Genomic DNA, 27,717 nt, shown 5'->3' with positions numbered 1-27,717 from the left:
AGATGGGCAGAAATATTGAGGAAGCCTCTCAGTCCAGGAAATGCTTTAATACACTGTAATGCCTGAGCGTCAGGAGACCGGACCATGGCTGCGGAGGTTTGGGGGGACTAGAATCTTTGTAGGGCTACACCCCACTTTGCTCAACAGAGGAGCTTCCGCTGATTAAGGGTTACACGGATGTAACCCTTAGGCAGAACATTGATGCCAGATCGATACTGCAGGGTGGGGTCTCCCTTTTAACATAGCGATAGATCAATCAAATATAGAACGCTGCCGACTGGAGAGCAGGAAGCATTCAAAACATGGTCCCCACCAGGCTCCTCGTTCTCTCCCTGACCCAACTGCTCTTGGGCTTTAGTTTCATGTCCAAAATCTTCCTCTGCTTTCCAAAAATAAGCCACTGCCACCATGCTGAAGGGAGAAAAACAAGAAGGGTGGTATTTTTAGGGACATTAATTCTGACCACGTGCCCAGGAGGTGAACGGATGGCTATTGCACAAAGGCTTCTCATCACTATGTCCTACGAAGCCAGCATTCACTTGACGTTCCCTGCTTTTGTTCTCCTGGGCTTTCTGGCTGAGATTCTCTTTTCCTACCCAGTTGTCGTCAGAACAAATGGCACCCTGTTGGACAGAGGATGGGAGTCTATCTTATCCAGGTCCCTTGCTGGAATGTCAGGGGAGAAATCTGAAGTCAACTGGGAGACTGACTATTTGCTAGGAATCAAGAGGCGGCGGAGGCTTTACTGCAACGTGGGCATTGGGTTTCATCTCCAGATATTTCCAGATGGACAGATAAGTGGTATTCATGCTGAAAACCTATACAGTGAGTTGCAAACTGCATCACAATGCAAAATGGTGGAATTGATATCCCTTTTTGACTTGATTTCTAACACCCTACCTAGAACCTGAAAGCTACTGCTGATTATTATTATTATTAGTCTTAAGTACTTCTGTGGCCTTTTTAAATGTTTCAGGATCAATCAGCACCCAAAACCTCCAGGCTGAAACATGTCCTGAATACTTGGACAAAATTAGATACCAACTTATTTTTAGTTGGTTTGACTTTACAGCCTTGAAAAAGCAAAGAGGTTGGGATCTTTCTCTCTCTCTCTCTCTCTCTCTCTCTCTCTCTCCCTCTCTCTCTCTCTCTCTCTCTCTCTCTCTTTAAGATGCTCTTCCAGCTCCACCATGCCCCCCTTTTTTGCAGGTAGATGGACTTGCAGCCTTTATGTACGGGATGTTTTGGGGAAAAGTTGGGAACACTGAGAAATCTTAAAAGACGGCTTTCACGGCAAGAATATAGGTTGTTGATTTTAATCCAGGAAATTAAAAGACTGCTTTGAAAAATAATGCCAGCAATTGGTTGCGAGGTATAGAAAATGACTTCATCATTCATTTTGTGATCTACATTGTGGAGATCGCAGTTCAGAGGGTTGGAATTCGAAGAGCTGAGTGGGAATTATATTTATGGTTTGTTTTAAATGCATTGCTGCAAGTTCTGAGCTTGCCAAAAATGCAGAGAAGGCGGGGCTTGCTGGCTCTGAACCAGCAATTACATTATGACAGCATCGCCACAGATAAAGAGAGGGATATTTGTCCATTAAAGCACCTATTATCACACCAAGAAATCACTACTTAAGCCTTCCATTTCGTTCCTCCTGCTGGATAGAGTATGTATATGTTCTGGAACAATATGTCCTGTATCAGATGCGCTCCTAGGTTGAGAACAATCATTTCCTTCTTTCTTTTAACAAATTAAGAATGCAAAAAATAATCTTTTATCTCACAATGGATCTGACTGCAGTAGCAGGAAATCTGCCACTCAAACACATTGAGCCGTATTTACTGTCTGGACAGATGGCTTGGGAGGGGGAATGGAAGGAAAACCAGCGTGCTGGTGGGCTGAATGTCTGTGTGTACTTGTGTACTAGAGATAAGATGCACACACATGGAGCGCTTTTACATCTAGAGACCTGGAAGAAGGGGCAGAAACCTAAAGAACGTGTACATTTATGTACACGCAGACATTTTTTAAAATGTTGCTCAAAAGGCAATACACAAATGAGGAAACAGTGTCTAGTTATGGACAGAAAATAGTCTGTGAACAAGCAACACAGGATAGCTACCTATCACACACCAACTGGGCTGGGTTTTGGGAGGGGAAGGGGTTACAACTGCTGCCCAGCTTCAGTTATGTTAAAATATTGAATTACTCCATTGATTTCTATGGGCAACTCTCACTTCCATCCCTGGGAATATTTAAGAATAGTTTCTCAGTGAGAACCCGGAAATTACCTAGCCAGACAATGAGATTGTGCGCGCAGTGGCGTAGCATGGGTTGTCAGCACCCGGGGCAAGGCAAGTAATTTGCGCCCCCTAACCCGTGGATTTGCGCCCCCTAACCTGTGGATTTGCCCTAACCCCAGATGTTGCGCCCAGTGCGGCTGGCCCTCCCTGCACCCCCACGCTACGCCACTGCGTGCGCGCTCTCTCTCTCTCTCTCTCTTTCTTTCTGGCTCTCTTCTTCTTCTCCTTCCCAGCCATTCCGTTCCATTCCCTCTCTTCCCAAATTTTCAGCCTCCTCTTCCAATAATAGAACTGTAGAATTGTAGAGTTGGAAGGGACCCCAAGGGTCATCTAGCCCACCCCCTGAAAATGCAGGAATAGGAGGCGGTTAGCATTCTGTTAGCACTATTCACGCTCAGTCTTCAATGTGTTGTTTTGGGGTCTCTTCTAAGTGGAATTGCCCTCTGGTGTGTGGCACACTCTTGTATAGACGCACAGAAAAGAACTAGAATTAAAATAGGGTGGTGATTTAGTGCACAGTCCAGCCACACTTAAAGATATGTGTGTTCCTTTGATTAAGAATTAAGCTTAAGCCTCCCCCTTGAAATCAATGAGAAATGAAGGTGCTTAACTGTCGGGTTCTAAATTCACAGTGCAATCCTATATATGTCTACTCAGAAGGAAGCTCCATTCCTTTCAGTAGGACTTGCTTTCTCAGGTAAGCGTGCAAAGGATTGCAGACACAAATGATTTAATTCCTCATCTAACTGATTATTCACTTATAAAAGGCAGATCGACTAATTTGCATTTATTTGTGGACCAGCCTATTTGTGATTTTTTAAAATTTGGTTTTAGTTTCTTAAGATCAGTTAGATGAAAAATCTGTTGCACAAAAGTTATTGTTTTCTATTAAATTTTGTATAACTTTTAAAAATAGGGGTTTCTATATTTAATAATGTTCTTTCAGCAGCTATGAAAAAAGCAGCTTTCAATCTCCATTGCATCTGTCTGCTTCTCTAGGTCTCTTGGAAATATCAACAGTAGAGAGAGGTGTGGTTAGTCTGTTTGGTGTCAAAAGTGCACTCTTTATTGCAATGAACAGCAAAGGGAAATTATACGGCACGGTGAGTAGTCTTACAATCTGGTTTTCAGTCAAGGGAATGCTAATACGTTGCTATGCGTTTTACTGAGAAATCTTGAATATTTTCACCTTTGAAAAAGTATCAGTTCCTGTCAAGATCTGCATTCACTGGTATTCCAAAATGTATGAGATTAGTTGGTCCAAATTAACTGTATCTGAGGGATGCAGGTGGCGCTGTGGGTTAAACCACAGAGCCTAGGACTTGCTGATCAGAAGGTCGGCAGTTCGAATCCCCGCAACAGAGTGAGCTCCCGTTGTTCAGTCCCTGCTCCTGCCAGCCTAGCAGTTCGAAAGCACGTCAAAGTGCAAGTAGATAAATAGGTACCACTCCTTCGGGAAGGTGAACGGCATTTCTGTGCGCTGCTCTGGTTTGCCAGAAGTGGCTTAGTCATACTGGCCACATGACCCGGAAGCGAGATGAGCGCCGCAACCCCAGAGTTGGCCATGACTGGACCTAATGGTCAGGGGTCCCTTTACCTTTACCTATTGTGCAAGATAATAGTGTTTGTAACTTTAGGACTGATTCTTGTGTTGCCTTGTAGGCAGTTTTCCCATCTTTGTATGTTGATGGCTTTTACTGTAGAAATGATGAATCAGAGCTGCATGTGTGAACTGTTTGTGCATCAAGGTCCCCAAGACACCCCAAATAAGAACACAATGACACTTGATTCTGTTTAAGGTTTTGGGCATAATTTTGGCCACAACTTTATTAAAAATACAGCAATGTGAGTGGTTGCTTAGGCATTGGTAGCGACTAACTGACCCTGCACGGGGACAGCTCTGACATTCGCGGAGTCAGCAAGGGTAAGTCACCTGGGGAGAGAGACGGGACTGGGAACCATGCCTCACCTCTCCCCAGAATGCTCCCAGGGGCTCTTGTGTGGCCCTAGCCCCTTGCCAGGGGGTTCGGACAAAAGCATGGCGAGCCCCTGGGTTCCTTTAACAGAAAACCCTTGCAGCAGCAGCATTTTGGAGGGGCAGGCACAGCCAAATCCATACCCCCTCCACCAACCAATTCCCAAACCAATGCCTAACCACAACCTTACAAGTTGTGACGATTTGCTACGCAGTAGGCAAAAACCAAATGGCACCAGCCAATCAGCCAAATGTATAAAATTCCTACCAGGCCCCCGCCCCAAGAGCAGACGACCCCATGACAGGCATAGCAAGGTCAGGTAAACAGCCTAACATTAGGGAGGGAGGTCGGGTGATCCGAAGCACGCAGCGAAAAGAGGAAGTTTGTCGCTGCATGCAGTGTATTTAACAAATAGGGCTGTCAATCAATAAATGGCAACATATAAATCTCCCCAGTAACAGCCCTCCCCTGCTTAAAGATGGCCAAACTCTTTTGCCCAGCAACAGTGAGGTGTCTTGTCAGCCCCCACCGCAACACGTGCTCTCCACGAGGGAGAACACGCTTTCTCGAACAGCGGCCACCAATGCCGCTTTCAAAACTATGGGGAGTTTCAAAACATATTTGTGATGCGTAGCGGGAACCTGCTGCTCAAAGGAAACTGGTGTTGGTGTGCTTTTAATCTGTGGTGCTCACCCAGGCCTCAGGAGATACAGAACTTTATCTGTGACGTTACAACTATGATCACTGATTCACACATGCAAGTTACCTTGATAGCTGTATTAGCAAACAGGAGTCGGCAAGGTTTACATCGCCTGGGCTGGTTCACCCCAGTGGGGATCCCTCCATGGGCCGGATCGTGCGCGGTTCACATTAAAAATCACTTACATAAAATCAAAACAAAAAACAGATTCCCCCCCCCCCCCGAAATGAGCCAGCATTTAAAAAAGGGTATAGGATGTCAGGTCAGGCAAAGGCCTGCTTGAAGAGGAATGTTTTTGCCTGGCGCCTAAAGATGTATAGTGAAGGCGCCAGGTGAACTTTCCTGGGAAGAGCATTCCGCAGACAGGGAGCCACTGCAGAGAAGGCCCGTTCTCGTGTTGCCACCCTCCTGAGCTCTCAAGGAGGAGGCACACAAAGAAGAGCCTCAGAAAATGATCTCATGGTCCGGGCAGGTTCATATGGAAAGAGGCGGTCCTTTTTTTTCTTTCCCCCCCAAAATTTTTTTATTGGTTTTCACAACATTATAAACAAACAAACACATAAGACAAACAAAAATAAATCATAGCCTTATTGAAAATTGCACTTGTTAACATTGTTAAGTGACTTCCTTGCTTCCTCTTGGTTGAATTTCATTGCATGTCCTTTTAACGGTTTTCCAAATCAGTTCTTATAAAATTTAACTTAAACATTAGCATCCTTAGATCTTCACATTATGAAATTAAACATATTAATTCAATACTTAACATAAATAAAATCCTAAGCCAATTAAGTATCTGCAAGTTGTTTTCAGTTAATTTAACTTAACATATTTAACTAAGTAATCATTAAATTTAATCCACTCTTCCTGATACTCCTCCTCCTTCTGGTCGCGGACTCTTCCAGTTTGGTTGGCTAGCTCCGAAAAATCCATCATCTTCATCTGCCATTCTTCTATCGTTGGTAATTCTTGGGTTTTCCACTTTATAAGGTCCTTAAGGTATTACGGTCCTGAACCGTTTAAGGCTTTATAGGTCAAAACCAGCACTTTGAATTGGGCCCAGAAACTAATCGGTAGCCAGTGCAGTTGGACCAGGATTGGCGTATTATGCTCAGACTGTCTTGCTCCTTGTTGATACTTCTGCATCAATGGAAGTATAGTGTTCAAATCAAGGGAAGTACGGTAACTGTACCATTCTATTCTGCCTTGGAAGAGACGCGGGTGGCGCTGTGGGTAAAAGCCTCAGCGCCTAGGGCTTGCTGATCGAAAGGTTGGTGGTTCGAATCCCCGCGACGGGGTGCGCTCCCGTTGCTTGGTCCCAGCGCCTGCCAACCTAGCAGTTTGAAAGCACCTCCGGGTGCAAGTAGATAAATAGGTACTGCTTACTGGCGGGAAGGTAAACGGCGTTTCCGTGTGCTGCGCTGGCTCGCCAGATGCAGCTTGTCACGCTGGCCACATGACCCGGAAGTGTCTTCAGACAGCGCTGGCCCCCGGCCTCTAGAGTGAGATGGGCGCACAACCCTAGAGTCTGTCAAGACTGGCCCGTACGGGCAGGGGTACCTTTACCTTTTTATTCTGCCTTGGAAAGAACACACCTGCACTCCTGTGTCCAGTTCTGGGTGCCAGAATATCATTTTTGCTATTTCTACCTTCTCTGTTTGGAAGGAGTATTTTCAGGAGAGTAGCAATAAAGGCATGGAGCACAGGAACTGGCCGTTTACCTTTCTCTCTCTCACACACGCACCCATTTATTTAATTGATGTATACATTCCCATCGATTCATCTACCTACCTACCTGTATTTAATGTATACACCTTGAAACAATATGAAGCAAAACAGATTAAAGGTGCTATTCCAGAAATGAAGGGAACAGTACAGGCAACACGTGATGACGAATGTGAGCAGATGTTGCAATCACACTGTGTTTCTTTCTTCTCTCTCTTCAGGAAACTTTTCAAGACGAATGTAAATTCAAAGAAACTCTTCTTCCCAACAACTACAATGCTTATGAATCAGCCATGTACAAAAGCTTTTACATAGCACTCAGCAAACATGGGAGAGCCAAAAGAGGAAGCAAAGTCTCGCTTGCTCAGACTGTCACACACTTTTTACCCAGATTATGAAGACCAGAGTAAAATGTATTTAAACTGCCCTATTTCAATTTGCACATGAGAATCAGCTCCCAGGTAAAGAATATATATTCATTCATTTGTTACTATATATATGCATATATAGGTGAAATCATTTGTACAGGATACATTACACTAATTTTTCTACACCGATTTCAAAACAACTCCTTTCGAGATAGGAATTATTTATCCAAAAGTTGCTACTTTGTCTAACTTTGTCAATGGTGAAATTTTTGCATTTACATAAAGCAAAAAAAGCAATTCAGTGGTGTAGCTGCAGAACTGGGGTCTAGCTGAGTTTGGATACTTGCCACAACTACTGCTCTTTCAGTGTAACTTCAACAGAAAACAAACATATATCTGAGATTTTTAGTAGTGTGATGAATCGTTTTTCAGTTACTTCCCACTTCAATCATTCGCATACAATCTTCTCATAGAGCAAGCTCATTATATTAGGTTTCCAAATTGTGTTATCAGGAGTCCTGGAGTTTATTGGACCTTTATGAGGGATTTCTTAAAGGGAAGACTTGCTATGTTTGCAACTCTAGAGGTTTGCTGTAGGGCACAGGCGGTTCACACAAGGCAGTGGTGAGGATCAATGTGGTGTTCAGAGACCTGGGACTCTTAGAAATAAGAACTTGATTTAGGCTGAACTTTGCAGAAGAACTGGTTTATTCTTAGGGTTGCCATATTTCAAAAAGTAAAAAACCAGGACACCTTGAAAGTTGTTGAGCTTATTTTAGGAAAACCTGAATGCTGTTGAGCTTTTTTCAGAAAAGATCTTGACTTGCCTAAGATCCAGGGCAAAGCACTGCCTTTCAGAAATTCCTCCCGGACGTCAATTCCGCCTTTGAAATCCTGGACATATGGCATCCCTGTTTATTATAGAGTTCAGCTGCATGCAGGCTGGTGTTCTTCCTTGTAAAATTCCCCTTGCCGTGTCCATCTATTGTATATACATCAAGGCTGTGTTCGCACTCAGTTTTCTTTGCACTCACTGTTTCCAGTGTCAAGTTTTTAATCTGTGCTTAGCGTAAGCATTCTGAAATCCTGGTGTGGGTCTACCATAATGGCCCTTCTGTGGTGCAGTGAGTGAGTGTGCCTGGCTGTTAACCACAAGGTTGGTGGTTCGAGCCCCCAGGGATGGCTGTAGGCAGGATTGCAGACTGGATGACGGTTGGACTCCCCTTGAACTCTACAGTTTTAGGATTCTATAAACATAACATTAAATAACTTAGTTTTCTGCAGGGCTGCCAACTTGAATGAACTATTGTGGGGGCCCAGGTAAGCCCCACCCTGCACAATCGATCACATGACGCAATGCACACACACCATTTGAATGGAAACGCCCATCAGCTTTGTGCTCAAATATTTTATTGTGGGGGCCGAAGCCCCCACAGCCCCTAGGAGTTGGCTCCTATGGCTCTCTGTAATAACCGAGTTGGACACACCCTGTTCTATGGCTTAATGGTGGATTTCAAGAATCACTTGTAATGTGGATCCATTTGGATCTGTGCCTTGGATCTATGCTTTTGCACTACGGCAGTACCAAAAAACATTGGACCTGTCCAGGTTTTTTTTACAATCTGCCCAAAGTCAGAGGAGAGATGCGATTTGATGGTGGGCGAACATGTAAAAATATTGAGCAGTATCAAGAGGATTTATTCTACGAGATCGGATATGTGTGCATGAGTGCACATGCAGTAATACATGCCCGTTTTCCTCCTGACTCTTCCCCCTGCCCCAGTCTCCCAGACCCCTCCTGGTCCTCCCTTCCCTCTTGGTCACTCCAGGTTAAATCCAGCTTCTGTGGTCCCAATCGGAGTCTTGAAAAGCACTCTGCTGGGGTAGCCTTCAATCGTGCCATCAAACAAGCATTTCCACTTGCTCGTCGGTACAGTCTCCCCTCTCCTCCGTCCATCTGTTGTTCTGGGGGGGTTCTCTAGACCCCTAGAGCCAGCTTGGGGGCTCAAGGGAGGAAGAGGGAGATCCTGTTTGGACTTGTGGGGCACTGGCTCCCACCTGCTTAGTTGAATCCAGCCCACGGAGCTGAAACACAAAGTTGGGAAGAACCCCCCAGATCTAGTCCTTGGTCCGGGGGACAATTTTGGGAGGCCGGCTGACATACTCTAGTTATGCATTCACCAAAATAAGGCTACCATACATGCTTACCAGTGAGTAAGTCCCACGGAAGCCAGTGAAGCTTATTTCTAAGTAGATATACGTATGATTGCACTGCTAGAACATTGATACCGTGCTGTGACACATTATTGACAAAATTTGCCAACTTTTGGATATTTGTTGGAACACATACTGAGAGAAGCAGATAAATGATATATCGTGCCACTTGCACTGCTCATTCCTTTAAGCATCAGAATATTAGCCTGCAGTATATAATAGATAACATGTATAAAACTAATATACACAGACAAGTGTTTTTCAGACTTCCTACTTAGCATACATTATTAGCCACTGCCTTTTCTGCTGTGGAATCAGTGCATGTTGCAGAAGATTCTAGCTTGTTAAAAATCCCAGAGGCAGTCATCTTATTTTAAGTCATTGAGTGAAATACGTTTTACTTTGAAGACCTGTAGAGGCCACTCAACTTTACTCATCTGTTTATATAACCTTTCTCCAGAATGCCAGTCATGCCACATCCTTTTAAAAAGTATTTTAAGATACCCTAAGTCAATAGACACTATAAATATCTATGACCAGAAGCCTTGAGATACCTGAGTAGAGGGGGGCATTCCTAAATTTGAAACATCATTTACAGTCCACTCCTAACCGTGTCCACTCGGATGTAAGTCCTACTGAATTCAAGGGGTCTTACTCTCAGGTATACGGAATGTGAAGCTATAATCTGTTATCAGATCACGAGGAACTGAATCATATGCCCAAGGGAGAGATTTGTTCCGTCTCATCTGCAACCAAGAGCAAAACTAGACTTTTCTTTTTAAACTGTTTTTATTGCCCTTTTTAAAAACCATAATGAAGAAGCGACAAGAAGAGAGTCACTCTATGCAATTCAGAAAGAGAAACTGATAAAAGACTCACTATAGAAACACCAGAAGTTGCAGACTATCAAGAAATATCAAAATGAGAAGGAAGCTGAGGGTGGTCTCCTGTCAAAATCCGCCTTTATTAACAAAGCAGAGAAACAGGTGCCAGATCACCACTGAGTTGACAGAGTTGGTCCCCCACCACTACTGGAAGTCTTCCTGCATTCTTGTGCCAATTTCTTGCCAAGGGCCAATTGCCATAGCCCATTATACCAGTATTTCAGCGAAAGGTATCCAGTTATTCCCCCATTTATGGCGTTGGCACAGTTTTGCCACCGGGGGGTTGTAACATCTGGGATTCGCCAGCCCTGCTCAGAAAATGGAAAGGAGTGCCAATGTCAGCTCTGGGATAATCACTTGCTTAGTTACTTACCCAAATATCTTAAGCCAGAACACCTACTCTTTTTTGCAATCTCACCAGAGGTTTCACATCCAGTAAAGTGAACAAGGTGAACGCTTAGCTCTGTGAATCACAAAAGAGGCGATCTGAGCTACATGGAAGCAGCTGAAGCATAAGGATGGATTAGCGCTGTCTCACTTTAGTAGTAGCTTATATGTGTAGCCTTCTATCAGTCTTCAAGGTGTCCATGCAGAAGCTGCAAGCTTGCCAAGTATACAGTACATGGATTTTCTTATTTTTTTTTTTAAAAAAAAACCTTTGTTGCATTTGTGTATCCTGAAAGGAATTCAGACATTTACAGTCATACTGTATCTTGGTTTTCGAACAGCTTAGTTCTTGAACGTTTTGGCTCCTGAACGTCGCAAACCCAGAAGTGATTGTTCCGATTTGCGAACTATTTTTGGAAGCCGAAGATCCGTCGGGGCTTCCATGACTTCTGATTGGCTGCAAGAGCTTTGGTTTTCGAACGTTTTGGAAGTTGAACTTCCAGAATGGATTCTGTTTGACTTCCAAGGTCTGACTGTATTTATTTTAACCCGGGCATGTTCAAAGTCGAGCCCAGGGGCCTAATCTTGCCTACAGATTGGGTTAATCCAGGGTTACCTGACATCCCCGGTTCCCTGGGACAGTCCCTGGATTTGCAAATCTGTCCCGGGAAACGTGGCAGCGGCAGCCTCAGCAGCCTGTTAGTGCAGTTGGTTCTGGCTGGTTTCAGGAACTGCTCACTGCCGTGGCGCCCGCCATTTTTCCTGTGCCACAGCAGCGAGCAGCTCCTGAAGCCAGCCAGAGCCAACTATGCTACCAGACTGGCACCTGGGCAACGGCCGCCCGCCTGTGACTCCAGAGCCTCCCCTGATCTGTCAAAAGGGAGAAGGGGGAAGGAGATCAGGGAAGGCTTGGGAGCCATGGGCAGGCGGTACACCGTTGCCCAGTTTTTTAAAAAAACTCTGTACAGTGGTGCCTCGCAAGACGAAATTAATCCGTTCCGCGAGTCTCTTCGTCTTGCGGTTTTTTCATCTTGCGAAGCAACCCTATTAGCGGCTTAGCGGCTATTAACGGCTTAGCAGCTTTAAGAAAAAGGAAACAGACTCGCAAGAACTCGCAAGACGTTTCGTCTTGCGAAGCAAGCCCATAGGGAAATTCGTCTTGCGGAACGACTCAAAAAACGGAAAACTCTTTCGTCTTGCGAGTTTTTCGTCTTGCGAGGCATTCGTCTTGCGGGGCACCACTGTACGTTTATGTTTCACAGGGTGCGAAAGAAGGACTTTGCACCTTTATACAATACAGTGATACCTTGGGTTACATACGCTTCAGGTTACAGACTCCGCTAACCCAGAAATAGTGCTTCAGGTTAACAACTTTGCTTCAGGATAAGAACAGAAATCGTGCTCCGGCGGCGCAGCTGCAGCAGGAGGCCCCATTAGCTAAAGTGGTGCTTCAGGTTAAGAACAGTTTCAGGTTAAGCACAGACCTCCGGAACGAATTAAGTACTTAACCTGAGGTAGCACTGTATGCATGTGTGCTTGGGCCCAGGGTCTTTTGCCTCACCATCCCCGCTACTGACTCCCTGTTGCTACAAAAAACAAAAACAAAAAAGTGTCCCTGGATTCATTGAAAATAATCTGGTTAATCTGGCCCCTGCGACAGTTTCTTTCAATCCTTAAAAAAGCTCAACAGCTTTGGGGAAAATCCAAAAAGCAGCTCAACAACCTCAATCCCCCCCAAAAAAGCTCAAGAACTTCAACCCTAAAAAAAGGTCAACACACATGTTCACTTCATCAGATCTGACCCTCTTTGAAAAAAGTTTGGACACCCCTGTTTTAACCTCCTATCCCTTTAAAGCTGTCACCACTGGGATAAAGTGACTTGAATGATCAAGCTGTGGCCAGGAAAATACTTTCTGAGACTTCAAGGTGATATGATGGAAGAATTGTTGCAAGGAGCACACATACTATTTTAATTAACGTCTGTCCTGCAGGGAACAGCAGCTCTTACTGCTTTTGAGTCTCTGAATACTGATCATGTAGCTTGGAAAGGAAGCTGATGACAAAATTGTAAATACATCCAGTTTTTATCATGCAGATCCACAATTAACACCATCTGAAAAATTGTCCCCTAGATCTGCTTAGATGTGTACATCAACCCACATTATCATTATACAATTTATTTGCAAAGGGTGCTCTGTAGGTAGTTGCTTCTGCGCCAGATATTTACAGTGGCGTAGCGTGGGGGGTGCAGGGGGGGCCGGCCGCACCGGGCACAACATCTGGGGGTTAGGGGGCGCAAATCCACGGGTTAGGGGGCGCAAATCCACGGGTTAGGGGGCACAAATTACTTGCCTTGCCCCGGGTGCTGACAACCCACGCTACGCCACTGGATATTTAACTAGGATTTCTGAATTGTTCTATGCTTATCTCAAATGTCTCTGAGCGTGAAGCTTTTTGGCCTCTTGAGCACTGAAAGATCCTGTATCTCTCACCAACTATGTCCTTCTCAGCGAGGTAGACTTGAAAGGCTCAGATGTATCTTGCATTTATTGCATAGTCAGTTGGTAAACTTATTGCTTCTGGTGAATGCAGAAGAAATTCAGACATTTTTGAGAAGGCAAGGGGTGAGAAATAAAATGTCGCCTCGCACTTCTCTTGTTTGAAATTTGAAAACCAGCATATTATGCATCACGCAAGGGCCAAATGGGATAATATCCTTCAGTGTGAAACACAAAATAATAAATCTAGGATTTAAATACAGTGGTACCTCAGGTTACATACGCTTCAGGTTAAATACGCTTCAGGTTACAGACTCCGCTAACCCAGAAATAGTGCTTCAGGCTAAGAACTTTGCTTCAGGATGAGAACAGAAATCACGCGGCGGCGGCAGGAGGCCCCATTAGCTAAAGTGGTGCTTCAGGTTAAGAACAGTTTCAGGTTAAGTACGGACCTCCAGAACGAATTAAGTACTTAACCCGAGGTACCACTGTACACAAATGAGGAAACAGTGTCTAGTTATGGACAGAAAATAGTCTGTGAACAAGCAAAACAGGATAGCTACCTATCACACACCAACTGGGCTGGGTACAGTGGTACCTCGGGTTAAGTACTTAATTCGTTCCGGAGGTCCGTACTTAACCTGAAACTGTTCTTAACCGGAAGCACCACTTTAGCTAATGGGGCCTCCTGCTGCCGCCGTACCGCCGGAGCACGGTTTCTGTTCTCATCCTGAAGCAAAGTTCTTAACCTGAAGCACTATTTCTGGGTTAGCGGAGTCTGTAACCTGAAGCGTATGTAACCTGAAGCGTATGTAACCTGAGGTACCACTGTATACTCTTCATAAAATCATTGAGGGGGTGGTGTAGGCCAACTTCCTGCTTTGTGCAGGAAATCCAGAGCTGGAATATCTCCAACAGGTGGCTGTCTTGAAGACTTCTAGGGAGCGAAAAATCCTTCTTTTTTTGGATGGCTCTTACTGTTAAGAAGTTTCCTCTAAGGCTCAACCAAAACTATCCTCTAACTTAAGCCAGCTCAGCACAGTCATGCCTTTGCCCTCTGCAAGAGTCCTCCTCAGCCTTCTCTTCTCCGGACATCCCAAGCTCCTTCCATCTTTCTTCACAGGACTTGTTTTCCACACCACTGACCATCTTTGATTGCCTTCTCCGATCCCATTCCAATCTCACCTTCTTAAAACGTGGTGCTCAGAACTGGATACAGTGCCCCAGATGAGTTTTTACTGCTACAGAATAAAGCGGAACTGCCAAATATACCTCATATGCTGACTCAACATGAACTTAACATTAGAAACTGTACATTTGTAGGAAACAAACATTTGTGTTCAACTACACGTCTGTCAAGTATATGCTTTTATTTCTCATATGTATGTGCTGTGCACAAGTGTCATTTTAATGTGTTGTTAAATAAATTACATTTTATGTTCCTCGTCGCATTCGGAGTCCAGCTTCCTATAAAGTTTGTTTCTTCCTTACTCCAGAGGTGCTGTATTTACTAAGGCAAATGTCTGTGTTGACTTTATTACCACACTGTGGTCATTTTTTCAGTTTGGGGAAACTGCATTGCCAGTAGGTCAAAGCAACAGTCCCATCTTGCTAAGCACATGCAAGTGTATTGACTGGTCAATACATGCATCCATATCTTCACACACTCAAGCACAAACAGGCATCTCCATTACTCAATCTCCTATCCTTGAATAATGGTTTAACAGGCATGGCTATCTACATTTGAAAACCATTAAGGGAAAGTTTTGTTAAAATAGATACACGGGAAAGAGTTAAATTGGGGGGGGGTTTGGGGGGGGATAACCTACCTCTAGGGCTGCTGGAGATAGTGGTGGCATGATGTTAGCAAGCCTTCTTTGCAAATACTCCTGTGTTTCCCATACATAGGTGCTAGGAATCTTGTGAAACTGGATTTTTAAGCAGTGGCGGTAGTGCATATTGGTAGATTTACGCAGTAGTATATATTTGCACAAGGGACACGGGTGGCGCTGTGGGTTAAACCACAGAGCCTAGAACTTGCCGATCAGAAGATTGGTGGTTCGAATCCCCGCGACGTGGTGAACTCCCGTTGCTCGGTCCCTGCTCCTGCCAACCTAGCAGTTCGAAAGCACGTCAAAGTGCAAGTAGATAAATAGGTACCGCTGCAGCGGGAAGGTAAACGATGTTTCCGTGCGCTGCTCTGGTTCGCCAGAAGTGGCTTAGTCATGCTGGCCACATGACCCGGAAGCTGTATGCCGGCTCCCTCGGCCAATAAAGCGAGATGAGCGTCGCAACCCCAGAGTTGGCCACAACTGAACCTAATGGTCAGGGGTCCCTTTACCTTTACCTATATATTTGCACATGTCTTAAATTGGGTGTTTTTTTATCGCAGAGAGAGAATAAAAATACACATTTTTCAATGGGGAAGAGCTCAGCAACAATACATAGATATTTATTTTCAAAGAGGGAATTTGATAATTAATTTTAACCATGAGTAAGCTAACACACACACACACAAAAGAATGGATTGTTTTGTTTATCTGGAAAAGAAGCCCAAAGGAGAATCAGAAGACTTAGATGGGTGTGTGGAACCTGTAGGTGTGGAGGCAACAATTTGTAGGGAAAGCACCAGACAAGACAGAGAACAAAGAGCAAGATTTTCAGCACTCTGAGCAATAAAAATGGAAAAAGGAGAGCTAGGACACATTGAAAGTCCCAAGTCAGGCAAGAAAACAGTCCGCAAGAGGGAGCCCTTAGCAGGACTTCTTGGCAGCTGCAGCCAGGATCTCTGCTTCAGCAAGCAGGGATCCAGAGACGCGGGGTTAGGGAGCAGAGCTCTGGAAGGGGCCTTTGCAGCAGCTGCAGGAAGTGGGGGGGGGGGGTCCAGAGGAACAGGAAGTCATGAAGGAAAAGCAGGTGAGGAGGACTGAGTCAGTCCACGGGTTCTATCTGGTGTAAGGGATGCGGGTCATAGCTGTCAAGCGTCCCTTATTTGGCGGGACAGTCCCTTATCCCAGCGCCGTGTCCCGCTGCTGTCCCTTATTGATGATGTCCCTTAAATAAACTACTGAAGGTAATGGGGCTCTTTCTATGTCCAGCTGTCCTTTGTCAACAACAAATTGTTGCTTTTTTGTGTTGAATATATGCTATATGGTAATTTATGGACCTAATAGGTATCTAAAGCCATTTGCACACAACAAAATATGTATTTTATCAAAGTAATTGTTGATCCCTTATTTTGGCTGCTGATCCCTTATTTTCGAGGCTGCTGGTCCCTTATTTTCAAATCTGTAAGTTGACAGCTATGATGCGGGTGGCGCTTTGGTCTAAACCACTGAACCTCTTGGGCTTGCTGATCAGAAGGTTGTGGTTCGAATCTGCACAACAGGGTGAGTTCCCATTGTTCTGTCCCTGCTCCTGCCTACCTAGCAGTTTGAAAGCACACCAGTGAAAGTAGATAAATAGGTACCGCTGTGGCGGGAAGGTAAACTGCGTTTCCGTGCACTGTTCTGGTTTTGGTGTTCCGTTGCACCAGAAGGGGCTTAGTCATGCTGGCCACATGACCTGGAAAGCTGTCTGTGGACAAATGACGGCTCCCTCAGCCTGAAAGCGAGATGAGCACCGCAACCTCAGTCGCCTTTGACTGTACTTAACTGTCCTGGGGTCCTTTACCTTTACCTTTTTACCTCTATCTGGTGTGATGGGATCCAGCAGGAGTGATTTCAGGCAGCAAGTTAAATGGTGCAATAAAACTATTCCATACCCACCAACATTTTTCTGACGAAAATAGGGATGTCCTAAGGAAAAGTGAGGGACGCAGGTGGCGCTGTGGGTTAAACCACAGAGCCTAGGACTTGATCAGAAGGTTGGCAGTTCGAATCCCCGCAACGGGGTGAGCTCCCGTTGCTCAGTCCCTGCTCCTGCCAACCTAGCAGTTCGAAAGCACGTCAAAGTGCAAGTAGATAAATAGGTACCGCTCTGGCGGGAAGGTAAACGGCGTTTCCGTGCGCTGCTCTGGTTCGCCAGAAGCGGCTCAGTCATGCTGGCCACATGACCCGGAAGCTGTACGCCGGCTCCCTCAGCCAATAAAGCGAGATGAGCGCCGCAACCCCAGAGTCGGCCACGACTGGACCTAACGGTCAGGGGTCCCTTTACCTTTACCTAAAGAAAAGTGAGACATATTGCAGGATCTAACCAGAAACCAGAACAGTTTCTGAAAATCTGGGACTGTCCTTGGAAAATAGGGACACTAGAAGGGTCTGCGTATTTTTGCTGTGAAGCCTGGGGTTTATATAGCCTCTAACAAATGCTTCAAAGCAAATTCCAAATATGATTGGACAAAAGAAGGCATCATTTCCAATGTCTTCTATGGTTCTGTGGTTCATGGCAGGGTGCAGCAGGTCTCCACCCTGAGAGTATTTCCTTTTGTTTCTTCATTCCTTGGTTAGCACAACTGGATTTGGATTCAAACACTGGCTGCATCTCCTATTGTCATGGCAGCTAATTGGATGGCATCAAAAAGGTCAAGTCATAGGCATATGACTTGCAACATCATCTCCATCCGAGACCAGGGGTGGTGGGTGAGGAGATTTCACCCCTCCTATATCCAAGAATCTGCTGATGTTCTCTGCTGATTCTCCAGAGAGGAGGGGGCGGTTTCTGCTCTCTACTTATCCAACTTCACATCAAAGTGTCGGAGAGAGAGAGACTGAGTGTTAGAGAGAGATCATGTGTATAGATAAGGTTGCTGCTAAGAGTAGCTTTCAAGCACTCAGTGCAGTTCAGCATTTTCGCTTAGACCTCATTTAGCTCTGTATATAGTTGTGTATTATAGTTGTAGATAGAATAAAGACGATATTCTACAGAGCTGCTCTCTCGTTTACGCTCTGCTATACTCTGCTATACTCTGCTGTGCGATGACTGTCTTCTTGTGGAAGTGAATCCGGTGCTCACAACTCTAAGCTGTGAGTCCACAGCACTTTGACCTGTTCCTGTGCAGAGGGTGGTCTCTGGAAGTGCTACCCAGCTTGCCTAGCCCAGACGGGGCTGAAGTGTATGAGTCCAGTTGGTGGCACTGGCTCAAGGGCGATGCTGACAGTGGGAGGCTGCTGCCTGGAAGACACCCATGGAGAAGGGAGAAGGGAGGAGGCTGAGGGAATATTCTCCAAGGGAGGGCGTTCGAAAAGGGGCAATGGGCTGCCAACTCTGCAGGAAGAGGTGACATAACTAGGCTCCTGAGCCCCACAGGGGACTTGCAGAAAGTATGTAGAAGGTCAAGGGAGCCGTGGACACAACAAGGATGAAAACCTCTGCATTAACTATTGGTAATGTAGATCACGAGGACGCGGGTGGCGCTGTGGGTAAAACCTCAGCACCTAGGACTTGCCGATCAGAAGGTCGGCGGTTCGAATCCCTGCGGTGGGGTGAGCTCCAGTCGTTCAGTCCCAGCGCCTGCCAACCTAGCAGTTCGAAAGCACCCCCGGGTGCAAGTAGATAAATAGGGACCGCTTACCAGTGGGAAGGTAAACGGCGTTCCGTGTGCTGCGCTGGCTCGCCAGATGCAGCTTGTCACACTGGCCACGTGACCCGGAAGTGTCTCTGGACAGCGCTGGCTCCCGGCCTCTTGAGTGAGATGGGCGCAGAACCCTAGAGTCTGGCAAGACTGGCCTGTACGGGCAGGGGTACCTTTACCTTTACCGTAGATCACACAATGCATTGTGTTGCCTTACACACACACACACACACACACACACACACACCCCGATTCAGCTAAGCAGTCTTCCCCAACGATATGTTGGACTTTCTGCCTTACTAGAGTATCCCCTCTTCTTATTTTTCAAAGCCGCAAATAGCATTCCAGGAATTTTTCCAAGGTAACAGTTCCACAGATGGAGGAAAACATGCAAAAAGACCACAGATGCATTTGGCATTGCATATATTGTGGATTGAAGCCTCAGTGGATTGTGTTGACTTGATTTGTTTCATGTAGTTAAGCTGAGCCAGGATGTTTTCTCTGTGTGGGTTGCATGACAAAGACAGGCTGTCCCAAATCCTGCCACTGCAGGATGTGCGATTTAACAACCTCTGGACTAAGATCTGCGGTGAGAAATGCACGCGTAATCCACAGTACATGTTGTTGACTTGGTCTGTAATTATTCCTGGAATATAACTGCTATAGAATAAACAGCCCACCTTCGTATTTCCACTCACACACTCATGTACTTCCTAGTTCCCGTGATTATAATGATGCTAAAAAGGAACAGTGGTGACTTTTGTTTTCTGTTAAAAATGCTCACCCTTCAAAATCTTTCTGAGCATCCAGAAACATTTATTCATCTTGGAAATTATATAAACCAATTTCTTAGCTTTGTTAATAATCCAGGGTGTGCAGGAGCTCTGTGTGCTTGCATGAAGTCTCTTTGCTCTCCCCTATATGAGCAGAGAAACAAACAAGGAAGCCCATTATCTCCAAACCAGAAAACTATTGTTGATGGCTTCCAAAGGAGCGAAATATGAAGGGATCATTTAAAGTTGGCTTTTGAATCCTGGCTTTTGAATGCTGTTAACTGGTTTGAAAGTAACAGGAAGCTATGGTTAACTGGGGCTTCCTGGTTTTCCTTGAGGAAGGAAATGAGGCATGATGTGAGAGCCACAGGGCCTGTGGGTTGGTGCACAAACCTCATGCGTATCGTGGCCTTTTAAGCCAGGATTTGATTGTCCTAATGCAGCCATCCCAAGTGTAAAACTGCCCTGCTTATCCTTAGAATGCTTATGTAAATTTATGTTCAGTAACCTTAATTTTGGGACGCGGGTAGCGCTGTGGGTAAAAGCCTCAGCGCCTAGGGCTTGCCGATCGAAAGGTCGGCGGTTCGAATCCCCGCGGTGGGGTGCGCTCCTGTTGCTCGGTCCCAGCGCCTGCCAACCTAGCAGTTCGAAAGCACCCCCGGGTGCAAGTAGATAAATAGGGACCGCTTACTGGCGGGAAGGTAAACGGCGTTTCCGTGTGCTGCGCTGGCTCGCCAGATGCAGCTTTGTCACGCTGGCCACGTGACCCGGAAGTGTCTCCGGACAGCGCTGGCCCCCGGCCTCTTGAGTGAGATGGGCGCACAACCCCAGAGTCTGTCAAGACTGGCCCGTACGGGCAGGGGTACCTTTACCTTTACCTTAACCTTAATTTTATTCTATGAAAAAGTCCCTGTTTCATCAGTTCCTTCCCATTTTAAAGAACAGTATTCCTGACTGATGAGACTCTGTTGTCCAATTAGTTGTTACTGCATCGGTGACTGAAGACAGTAGATACTAGCTTATGCATTAATAGGGAGAATAGCACTTCTTCTTCATCTTCCTCATCATCTTCTTTGGCAAACCCTCACCACGATCAACTCCTGCCCAGAAACCTATGTCCCCACTGTGGAAGGACGTCTGGATCCAGAATTGGCCTCCACAGTCACTTATGGACTCACTGTTAAGACCGTGTTCATGGAAGACAATCTTACTAGGCTACAAGTGATTGCCAAAGAAGACTAGGGTCAATAGCACAAACTCTCTATGTAGAAAGTTACAACATCAATCCCTCGTTTCTCCATTTTAAAAGTATGAAGGTGCAGAAGATGTCAAAGACCTCGGCCAGACATGCTGAAGAGCTGTTGCTGCTTTTTAAGCAGACAACACAGGGTGAACTGGGTGAGCAGTTTGACCTGCTGTAACCCTGCTGCTGCTGCCGGGTTTCGGCAGGTGGTGTTTCCTTCGCAAGGAAGGACGCGGGTGGCGCTGTGGGTTAAACCACAGAGCCTAGGACTTGCTGATCAGAAGGTCAGCGGTTCGAATCCCCACGATGGGGTGAGCTCTCGTTGTGCGGTCCCTGCTCCTGCCAACCTAGCAGCTCGAAAGCACGTCAAAGTGCAAGTAGATAAATGGGTACTGCTCAGGTGGGAAGGTAAACGGCATTTCTGTGCGCTGCTCTGGTTCGCCAGAAGCGGCTTAGTCATGCTGGCCACATGACCCGGAAGCTGTACACCAGCTCCCTCAGCCAATAAAGCGAGATGAGCGCCGCAACCCCAGAGTCGGCCACGACTGGACCTAATGGTCAGGGGTCCCTTTACCTTTACCTTTAAGGCAGGTAAGGTTCCTACACCGCCTACAACAGGAGTTAGAAACCCTTTTAGGCCCATGGACACATTTGGATCTTTGAGAGAGTGCCATGGGCATGGCTGCCATGTGTCCCTTCTGCTGCTCCCCTAAGACCTGAGACATTAAGTGAATCCCTGCACACTTCACTTTTCCAAGGGATCTGGGCAAATTCTAGAAGAATTGGATCTGTGCTTTGAAAAGCATTCAGAACTGCAAGGGAAAGTGGAAGACAGTATCACTCTTCCCAATGTCTCCTTCAGCTCCATGTAAGACTTCCCATAGTCTTAGAAGCACAAAGGCTACGTGGTTGTCAAGGAAGGACCACCCCAGGGCAGCACTGATCCTTGCTAGCACATCAGATTCAGCTGAAATGTGTTGCTTTCCCTCTGTCTCACCCATGTATTTTACATCAAAAGGAATAACCTGTCCCCCCGCCTCTTCTTTTGACAAGAATTTAAATACTAATAAATATAATTTTATTCCCAACACGTAATTTAGGTTGTGATCCTGCCTCTTACGTGGTTTGTAAGCACCATTGGGATTCACTGTTGAGAAAACATGCATAGGATTATACTGTTAGTCACCTTACTCTTTTAGAGATTATATACGGAGGCAGGATTCTCCTGTGTGGATTGTGAAAAGATCAATTGCGAGAGGGCAATATATTCTGCTTCATCCTGGATTTTATATATATATATATGCAATTTGTGCTTTTATGAGAGACCTCCGCTGAACCCAGCGAGTCCTCGGAAATAAATGCCTGAGAAGTAATGTACTAGAGTCAAGGGAGTTCTTGTGTTTTTATGCCAGTGTAAATAAATCCAAATTTGTATGGATGTTTTGCGTCGTACCAATTGTTTACATCCGCCCCACTGTGCCAGTTTACGCTCCCAGATAAGCACATACACCTGTGTACAAGTCTGTTGCGTTCCAACACCCATGGTTCAGTTCCAAAAGGACACCTGTGTAAATGACAGCACCTCTCTTTGCCCTTAAAGGTGAGAACATGGGGTACAAACCCAGGCTGCAATCTTACGCAAGCCTACTGGGAAGGTTTTCCAACTTTTCCCCTTCAGGGAGCGGTTCTTCAACAGAGGCAGAAATTCCACAGGTCCAGCCTTCGCTATGGCATGGAGAAGCAATGTAACAACTGAATTTCTGCCCAGCACACAGCTTTTAAAAGCACTGAATTACAGCAAGGGAAAAAAGTTAGCCAGAGGATACACAAAAAACAGAGAGATTGGCGGCTGAGTCTAACTTCTCCATGCTATGAAGATCAAGCTTACAGACTTTAGATAAGATTAAGGAGATGGGACGCGGGTGGCGCTGTGGGTTAAACCACAGAGCCTAGGACTTGCCGATCAGAAAGTCAGCGGTTCGAATCCCCACGACGGTGTGAGCTCCCGTTTCTCGGTCCCAGCTCCTGCCAACCTAGCAGTTCGAAAGCACGTCAGTGCAAGTAGATAAATAGGTACCGCTCCGGCGGGAAGGTAAACGGTGTTTCCGTGAGCTGCTCTGGTTCGCCAGAAGTGGCTTAGTCATGCTGGTCACATGACCCGGAAGCTGTACGCCGGCTCCCTCGGCCAATAAAGCGAGATGAGCACCGCAACCCCAGAGTCAGCCACGACTGGACCTAATGGTCAGGGGTCCCTTTACCTTTACCTTTAAGGAGATTTCAGGACAGTAAGAGAGGGTCACCCTCTGCTATACGTTGTTACAACTAAACAACAGGCGAAATCTTAAATGTTTCTGTATATCAGTAAGAAGCAAAGTTCTAATTCATAAAGAACTGGAATTTGTCTGCAAGTACAACTCCTATCCAGTCCCCCAAGATTCCTCCTGGCACAGAAGCCAAGTATTTTCTCCCCCATCCAAACAGGGATCTTTCACGGCAGGGGTCAGCACACTTTTTCAGCAGGGGGCCGGTCCACTGTTCCTCAGACCTTGTGGGGGGCCGGACTATATTTTGAAAAAATATATATGAATGAATTCCTATGCCCCACAAATAACCCAGAGATGCATTATACATAAAAGGACACATTCTACTCATGTAAAAACACGCTGATTCCCGGACCATCTGCAGGTCAGATTTAGAAGGCGATTGGGCCGGATCCGGCCCCCGGGCCTTAGTTTGCCTACCCATGTTTCACGGCATGCATTTTGGGAAATGTTCCTAGGGTCAGTGCTGCCTGTCCTAACTTTGCTAAGCTGTGTTTGCTTAAGTTACAAGGCCAAAGTAAATTTGTTTAAAGACTCCACTGCCATATGGTGACTTTGAAGGTCTTACTTGCTATCAAACTTTTCCCCTTTTAAAATCAGAGAGTGTGTTGTCTGGGATTGTTAACACTTTCCCACCAATTCTGTGAGAAAGTGATTTCTTGCTTTAGCGATTTGAAAACTTTACTACATGCATAGCTTTACAGAATAAAACCAGCTTTTTCCGTTAAGGTGGACTCATCCATCCGCAGTTTGGAATCAGACCTGGTCCAACTCCTGGCATCACCAGTTTGTGGCCGGGCAACCCTAAACTGAGCTTTCTTTCTGCCAATACTACCAGGAATTCTGGTGTACACTCCCTGCCTTTCCAGAGGCAAGCTACATGGTAGGGCTCTTCCTGGATCCAATCTCTGCTTTTAATGTTTTATTTTTAGTGAGAGAGCATGTGGCTTATTTGGAGAGTGCAATATCCTCACCCCTTTAGCTCCTGTTACAACCTTGATTACTGGGTGGCGCTGTGGTCTAAGCCACTGAGCCTCTTGGGCTTGCCGATCAGAAGGTCGGCGGTTTGAATCCCCATGACGGCGTGAGTTGCCGTGGCTCTGTCCCAGCTCCTGCCAACCAAGCAGTTTGAAAGCACACCAGTGCAAGTAGATAAATAGGTACCGCTGCAGCGGGAAGGTAAACGGTGTTTCCGTGCACTCTGTCACGGTGTCCCATTGCGCCAGAAGCGGTTTAGTCCTGCTGACCACATGACCCAGAAAGCTGTCTGTGGACAAAGGCCGGCTCCCTCGACCTGAAAGTGAGATGAGCGCCGCAACCCCATAGTTGCCTTTGACTGGATTTAACCGCCCAGGGGTCCTTTACCGTTTTACCTTTACTGGTGTTCTGCAGCCCTGTAGAATCAGGATCTATCACTGGTGTGTGTTTGGTGTGTTAAACTTCATTGGTTTGCAGTGCAAAGCTCTTCAGCCATCAGATACCCAGGGACTGTATCACAACTTTACGTCAAACACGCCAATTCTGCCTGGAAAAGCATGTTTGGGGGGAAATGACCTTCTCCCACGGTCTGCCATGTTTTCTGTTACAATATTAACAATTTACAACATTCCATTTTTCTATTTCATGGGTGGGCAGAATGGGAAGCAATGGCAGAACTCATACAATTTGCAGCACATCAGTAAGAGTTTCTGATTCAGAATGGTTTAACAAAAACAAGATGAGAAAGCCCCTGCTGAAAATCTGAATTAGGTTGCTGAAATGAAAGAAAGCAAGGTAGAGCCGACCAGGAGGGGTTTTGTGGGGGAAGGGGTTGTGAGCTCTGTTGTTTTCAGTTAATAATTATATTAAATTTCATCAAACTGGTAAATTAAAACTGGTCAAGTTCACCATCTAAAAATTTAAGAATATACCGACATAGCCAGAAAAATGAAAATGACATCTCAGAAAGTACAGTAAATAAACCCCACTCCAGAAAAGAGGAAAGTAAGATTTCTAGTTACAACATCATGTAAATAAATTTCCCATAATATGGAAATAAAAGGTGCAACAGTTCTTCAAACAATCATTAACCAAAGAAAATCTATATCACTGAAAAAGATGTAGAGGGAACTAGATGGGAGAAAGTAACACTTTTGAAGTGAAAAATGCCAGAAAACGAGAGAAAATGAGAGGCTCATAAGGCATGATTTCTTACCTTCTCTGCTGTTGAAGATTTCCAGAGTCTGCTACTTTCTCTAAACTTATGTGTATCTCATGTGCAAAACTGAGCATTCCTGCTGTGTATGTTTGCTTACCTGAGGATCCTTTGCTTTCCAAATATTCAGGTGTAAATGTTTAGTAATAGTGACATGTGATAGGCAACTTCCTGTAGCTCTGCTAGAGCCCATGCAGCTGAAACCTATCTAGTTATTACAGTTACAAAATTCAGCAAACAAATAGAAGTCTGAGGGAATATTCCCAGCCACCTCAACCCCAAAACATCTAAAAGTGCTTTTATTTGTTTAAATTCCCATCTGCCCTTTCCTCCCAATGGAGACCACGGCAGAAAGCAACACAGTAATAAAACAATACAATTAAAAATCAAACCAAAACGCATTTAAAAACAATTGAGGGTGTCTAAGAACTTTTTAAAACAACCACACATAGTAAAGGTAAAGGGACCCCTGATCATTAGGTCCAGTCGTGGCCAACTCTGGGGTTGCGGCGCTCATCTCGCTTTACTGGCCGAGGGAGCCAGTGTACAGCTTCCGGGTCATGTGGCCAGAATGACTAAGCCACTTCTGGCGAACCAGAGCAGCGCACGGAAACGCCGTTTACCTTCCCGCCAGAGCGGTACCTATTTATCTACTTGCACTTTTTGGTGTGCTTTCGAACTGCTAGGTTGGCAGGAGCAGGGACCGAGCAACGGGAGCTCACCCCGTCACGGGGATTCGAACCGCCGACCTTCTGATCGGCAAGTCCTAGGCTCTGTGGCTTAACCCACAGCGCCACCCGCGTCCCTAACCACACACAGAGAAAGCTATAATTTCAAGGTTACAGGTGCCAACTGGGCAGCACTCAGCTTAGGTCATCAAATTGCACCCCTATTTTCCCTGTGCTGTTCTTAAAATAAATTTAAAAAGCAAATCTGAATGGAACCGAAGTGTAATCTCCACAAGTCTGGATCTAATTGGCACCGTTCTTGTGTCTTTTCAAGAAGTGTAGTTTTGATGTGTGCAGTAGCATATCAGGCATGCACCTTTAACTTTCCACACCTTCACTATTGTCTTTCTAGCTCACTATTGACGTTTAGTTTTTTAAAGGCCTGGAAACGATGCCTTATGAGGAACGGCTAAGGGAGCTGCGCATGTTTAGCCTGGAGAAGAGGAGGTTAAGGGGTGATATGATAGCCATGTTCAAATATATAAAAGGATGTCATATAGAGGAGGGAGAAAGGTTGTTTTCTGCTGCTCCAGAGAAGCGGACACGGAGCAATGGATCCAAACTACAAGAAAGAAGATTCCACCTAAACATTAGGAAGAACTTCCTGACAGTAAGAGCTGTTCGACAGTGGAATTTGCTGCCAAGGAGTGTGGTGGAGTCTCCTTCTTTGGAGGTCTTTAAGCAGAGGCTTGACAACCATATGTCAGGAGTGCTCTGATGGTGTTTCCTGCTTGGCAGGGGGTTGGACTCGATGGCCCTTGTGGTCTATTCCAACTCTATGATTCTATTCTAATGGCCTCCTTGAGCGCTTTGAGCTAGCTGGAATGTGTCCTTCAGCTGTGATACTGTCTCTTACTTGCCTTGACGGAGAACAGAAAGGTGTGTGAGTGGAAAGCAGCCAAGTGTACCAAGGTAAAAACAGCATCCTTTGCCACACTCCTTTTTGCTTCTTGCCCTACCTGCTTTTGCCTCTAACCTTGGTCACCTGCCGGCAGTTCCTAGACGTTTGCCTGTGCAGGGATGCAATCCTCAGCTGGACAGAAGATTCCTTCTCCCTGCAAGAGAGGACCAAAGAATGGGCAAGAGGGTTTTCTCTTAATCCATCTAAAGTCCTCTTCAGGTGAGGGCCAACAGATGATCAGAAGTGGGATGGCAGGCCTAGTGCGCATGGGGACATTTCAGGCAGGGCTGATGAGAGCATCTCGCCACACTTCTGTCCTCTTGTGTCCAGAACAGCTGAAGAGGACAAGTTGCAGACGAAGCAAGGTCTTAGGGTGTTGAAAACTCCAATGTACACGTTCCAATTGCTCATCCGGATTCTTCGCCTCATTTCCATCTCATCAGAGTCTAGACACCCACAGGGGCAGGAGTGGGAAATCTTGTTGGCACCAAGGGCCCTACTTGGTAGTGGATGGTGAGTGAGAAGTTGCACATGCTTGGATACACACACATCTCACAGGTAGGAAAGCAGTAGGATCTCAGCAATCACACTGTGTAATACCCCCTTCTCAGCTGCCCAATTGATTGGCTCTAGGAAATGCTGAGAAGCATGATGATCTGGTGCCTGCTTCTGCTCCAGAGCAAGGGGGAGACTGAGGGGACCACAGTGAATCCACCAGCAGTGGGGAGGTGGGATGGGTAGCTCACTCATCTCTGATTTAGAGGATATAGAGAGGCCAATACCCATATGTCTAGCCCCTTTGAGGACATCAGCTTCCTACCTCATAAATGGTTCAAATGATGGTTTGCTAGAAGTGCCTTGGGCCATAAAGGTAAAGGGACCCCTGTCCAGTCGTGGCTGATTCTGGGGTTGCGGCGCTCATCTCGCTTTATTGGCTGAGGGAGCTGGCATACAGCTTCCGGGTCATGTGGCCAGCATGACTAAGCC

The 27,717-nt window shown here is 45.8% G+C and overlaps 1 protein-coding gene and 1 long non-coding RNA gene across 2 annotated transcripts; one reads left to right on the top strand and one right to left on the bottom strand.

The window, feature by feature from the left end:
* On the top strand, positions 1-7,264 carry FGF6 (fibroblast growth factor 6). Its single transcript, XM_028728794.2, has 3 exons — positions 1-825; positions 3,309-3,412; positions 6,929-7,264. The coding sequence occupies exons 1-3, from the start codon at positions 303-305 to the stop codon at positions 7,103-7,105; spliced, it is 804 nt and encodes a 267-aa protein (XP_028584627.2). The 5' UTR covers positions 1-302; the 3' UTR covers positions 7,106-7,264.
* LOC144328072 (uncharacterized) lies at positions 5,497-27,583 on the bottom strand. The gene is made up of 2 exons (XR_013393320.1): positions 26,789-27,583; positions 5,497-10,481 (listed from the first exon to the last, which is right to left on the bottom strand). It is a non-coding gene; the product is annotated as an uncharacterized LOC144328072 (long non-coding RNA).
* Positions 27,584-27,717: the final 134 nt, after the last annotated feature.

This window comes from Podarcis muralis, chromosome 6, assembly GCF_964188315.1.
Source record: "Podarcis muralis chromosome 6, rPodMur119.hap1.1, whole genome shotgun sequence".
Classification (NCBI taxonomy): domain Eukaryota; kingdom Metazoa; phylum Chordata; class Lepidosauria; order Squamata; family Lacertidae; genus Podarcis; species Podarcis muralis.
The sequence above is the reverse complement of the archived record's forward strand: the minus strand, read 5'-3'. Positions and strand labels throughout refer to the sequence as shown.